This window comes from Vicia villosa, linkage group LG1 (assembly GCF_029867415.1).
Source record: "Vicia villosa cultivar HV-30 ecotype Madison, WI linkage group LG1, Vvil1.0, whole genome shotgun sequence".
Lineage (NCBI taxonomy): Eukaryota > Viridiplantae > Streptophyta > Magnoliopsida > Fabales > Fabaceae > Vicia > Vicia villosa.
In genome coordinates this window covers 30067054-30071817 of record NC_081180.1, presented here as the reverse complement: position 1 = coordinate 30071817, position 4764 = coordinate 30067054, and the positions used below count along the sequence as shown (strand labels likewise).

The 4764-nt window shown below is 29.6% G+C and overlaps 1 protein-coding gene across 1 annotated transcript; it reads left to right on the top strand.

Moving 5' to 3' along the window:
• Positions 1-2542: 2542 nt before the first annotated feature.
• On the top strand, positions 2543-3694 carry LOC131603279 (F-box/kelch-repeat protein At3g06240-like). The gene is made up of 2 exons (XM_058875613.1): positions 2543-2671; positions 3005-3694. Exons 1-2 carry the CDS (start codon positions 2543-2545, stop codon positions 3692-3694), a joined length of 819 nt encoding a protein of 272 aa, XP_058731596.1.
• The last annotated feature ends 1070 nt before the right edge of the window (positions 3695-4764 follow it).

Genomic DNA, 4764 nt, shown 5'->3' with positions numbered 1-4764 from the left:
AACTGATGTGATGTGTCTTGGTCCACAACGATACATGAAAAGGATTTAAAAGGGAAAAGATTGGGTTATCCTGAATAATAGGGGAGTTGGAATTACAAAATTTCAATTTCTAACCTAAAACACACATTTGAGTGAATTTTACATAAATTCTAAAAAGTTCAAAAACAACTTACATAAACGATCGAGTGATTCATGAAACAGGCGACATTATCAAGAAATGGGCCCCTTTATAAATGTGCGGCTAAGGAGTCTATCATAAGGACAACATGCTACATTGCTTATCCTAATAAAATTTTGACGCCCCCTTTTAAGGGGGACACTTATATTGATACCAGCACATCATTCCTTAAGCACGAGGTCTTTAAGAAGGGCGAAGTGATATATCTTGTTTACCTTATGTGGAGCTCCTCAGACGAGACTTTAAGTTTAGTCCCTTAGACGAGACTTTAAGTTGAGACCCTCAGGAGAGATTTTAAGTTGAATTGTTGTTTTATGCTCTGCAGGAATCCTCTCATAGAGGTTTAGTATATGTATTACCCTCACTACTACTAAACGCGCAAACAACAATGTCTAAGTCACCATGGTTCTTCCAAACACCGTGGTGACATCTCTAAACTCAAGCGCTAACATTTTTTAAAATTAAAAATTGTTAGGATATAATAACGCTGGTTGAGCTAACTGTGGTACTACAATCAAGTTTTCATGGGTTCAAATCTCAACGCCCTAAAATATTTTATTCCTTTAACGTTAAGGCGTGTCTTTTATTTTTTATTCATTTTTATTAAAAAATTAAAAGGGATTTCAATGCGGTTTTTTTCGCTCAACCGTTGCGATATATATATATATATATATATATATATATATATATATATATATATATATATATATATATATATATATATATATATATATATATATATATATATACCACGTTTGCTAATGACAACCGTTATGAAATAATTTACCCATATGTAAGCGAACTAACTCCCACTTCTTGACAGTATTGTAGTATCTTGATTTTGTATTTGCGGGGACTTAGTGATCAATGATGTTTGTTGGGTTGTTTAAGTCCGTTTATTTCTTCGTTGAACTTTATGCTCTTCTATTGTTTTCATGTTTTTCTTTTACTTAGCACCACTAAGGCAATCCAAAATGAGGCTTTTATTTTATTTTTTTGTAAACTAATATTAGTTAAATCGAATTTATTTTATGTTATGTAAAAAATATTTATTAAATTATTAGAAATAAAACTTTTTTAATGTTATTAAGGTATCATATCATAAATTTATATAAAATTTTTGAGATATCATAACAGTTTCCCATACATATACATATATTTATATAGACAAAATTTTGAGGTCCTAGGCAAAATCAGCCCCTAGGGTAGGTCTGCTTAGTGGTTTTCTTTGTAGTATTTTTATTATTATATTATATTTATAATAGAGTTAATTTTAACCAATAAAATATCTAGAAAAAAAATTACGACAACCTTATGTTTAATTTGTCTAGTTTATTTTGGAAATTTTTTATTCTATCCCATCTATTTTTCACCGTACCACACGAAATTTTAAAAACGCCTTTAAAAATCGGATATATATTTTCGATTCGCATCATATTAGACATGAACGTAGGAATAGTTGGGAACTAACCGGAAGTATAACTATGACTTAGAACCGTAAATATATTTCCAGTTCGCGGGACAACTAAAAGGCACGCTGTCTCTTCCCCTTCCATTACTGTTTCAAATATACACAAAACAGAAAATTCTCAATTTTATTTTCACCAAATCAACCACATTTGCAATCGAAGTTGTTAGAAATTATTAAGCATCAAAAACAAACTGCTTATTCACATTCAATGTGTCTTTTCCTACACAGCCTCCCAATTTTAATACAGAAGGGTAAACATTACTGATTTCTAAATATTTATTTCTAAACTAGAAGTAATAAATATTTATTCTTTGATGAGATATTTAATTTATTTTTATTATTTTTAATATATAGTAATTTATATTTAAAATGTTAATCAAATTCCTTATAATAAAATATTCTATTTTTCGTGCCCTTTATTCATTTAACAAGGCAGACTAAAATTTGATATTAAAAACTAAAATAAGTAATTGATTAAAATAATTATATTTAAAATTTTCATCAAATTCCTTATATTAAAATATTCTATTTATTTGTCCCTTATATTCATTTAATAAGGCAGTCTAAAATTTGATATGGAAAACTAAAAAGAAATTTTTTAAAATAATTATATTTAAAATTTTAATCAAATTCCTTATATTAAAATATTCTATTTATTCGTGCTTTATATTCATTTAACAAGGCAGACTAAAATTTGATATCGAAAACTAAAAGGAAATTTGTTAAAATAAAAGATGACATTGAAAATTTTCTAAAAAGAAATTTGTAAAAAATTTAAAGACTTACCAAGTAAAAAATATTGATATTCATTTAAAAAAAGCTTAAATGATGAGAAGGTTCATATGCTATTAGCACAAAAAACGATAAGAAAAAGACGAAGAGAAGAAAGGAGCATGGAGCAGAAGAAGAAGATGGGAAAGAGAAAGACAAAGACGACAACAACGAAATCTTATGTGCCTGGAGAACTGATAACTACAATCCTTTTAAATTTACCAGTGAAGTCTCTTATTCGTTTCAAATGTGTTTCTAAACCATGGTTTTCTCTTATCTCTGATCCCAATTTTTCCAAATTACATTTTCAACTTACAACACCAACTCGTAGAATTGAATTCATATCAAATGAATTACGCCAAACAATATCTATAAATTTTGAAGAACAACTTGACTTAAAGAATGCTTCTGTTAAACGGTTCAATTTTTTGAATCCCCAACCTGATTCTCTTATTCAAATTATAAGTTCTTGTAGAGGCTTTATATTTATCCAATATTCTTCGAGTTTCTGCATATTTAATCCATGCACCTATGTTCACAAACAAATACCTTTAGCTCCTGGTGAATATGAAACAAATTTAGAGTTACGTGATTTGTATTATCTATATGGTTTTGGATATGATCAGTTAAGAGATGATTACGTGGTGGTTTCATTGTCGTGTATTCTAGCCCAGGAAGATTTTTCACGTTTGGAATATTTCTCATTGAAAGATAACAAGTGGAAGGAAATTGAGGATACTTACTTCCTTTATACGATCGACAAGATAGAGCCCAGAGTGGGATCGCTCTTTAACGATGCTATTCATTGGGTGGCTTTACATTCAGATTCATTGATGAAAGTTATTATTGCATTTGATTTAACAGAAAGGAAACTTTTTGATATGCCTTATCCAAATGGTGTAGGCCATAAGTCTGATCATTATGAGTTGTGGGTATATCGAGAATTTCTTAGTTTATGGACTATGGATTGTGAAAATAGTAGAATTGAAATATGGTTGATGAAAGAATACAATGTAAATTCGTCTTGGATTAAGGCTATTGTTTTCCCTATGCAAATCCTATCTCCTCATCAATTTTCTCCAATATGCTCTACAAAAGATGGTGATATCATTGTAACAGATGGGACTAGATTGTTGAGGTATAACGATAAAGGAGAGCTTATAGAGGGTTCCTCATACAAATGCTTTCCAGATAGTGCAGTTTCACATGGATCCCCATCGATAGTGTATAAAGAATCTTTGCTTTCACTCCCTGGTGATGACACGCAAGCCTAAGAAGATGATTCATACTAGAATTATCAGGTGTTGATATATTTTCTTGATATCTATATTTTGTTATGACTTATTGGAGTACAACAAAAAACATGGTTTGGTTTTATGTTTATTGGAAATGTTGATAGATTTGTTTGTGTCATTACTGTTATTTATGCATATGTAAATGTAATTGCATGAAATCAAGAATGTCAAATCTTCTACAAGTGATTGTCTAATTAATGTTAGTTGTGTTAGTTGTTTTAATTTCACCAATAATATGCCAAACCAGGAATCTATAACAGTCATTGCACTAGATTTTAACAACATCAATCATGACAAAACACTTAAGCTTCTTAGAGTCTGTTATAGTTTTTATTCTATTAAAGGAAGAAAAAAACTGGAGAATTTAAAATTTCAACTGTCTCATTTTAATCCAACAACCGCAAATATGCCGAATGTGTGAAGGTAAATATCGAATGCTGGGAAACCCGAAGATAAACCGTCTGTGTGAATATGTCGAATGAAGATAAATGTCTGATTTTACTCAGCTGAAATATTCCTAATAAACTTTTATACTCAAAGATACGTGCATATATTTCGGAATTCAATATATTGGTTTTTCTCATTGGTAAATAAATCTATTGAAGCACTTAAAATATGTTTTCATTTTCGTTGCTGAAGTGTTTGGTTTATATATTTTTTTGTATTGATGATTATCTGCATAAGGTTTAATGGTATTGATGAAATATGTTTTCAAATTTCTTGATGACAATAATGGCCTTTATTGTCACCGTCATTATTTGTGTTGGATTTTTTCCCATTGCAGATTCACAGAGGACAGGGTTGAACACCTTTGAAACATTTCATTGTCATACCGATTACTAAATAAAATTTCAGCAATTCTAAGCACTCAATTCGTTAGGAAGTGCTTAGAAGTTTAACATTTAAAATTTCAGCATTTCAGTTCATCGCACTCAATTCGTTGTTCTTGTTCTTCTATATTCGTCATGATGAAAATGATACAAAAGTGATTATAATGGTGTGCTCACAAACTATAAATTCAAGTGATAAGAAGTTTAACATACTCACAC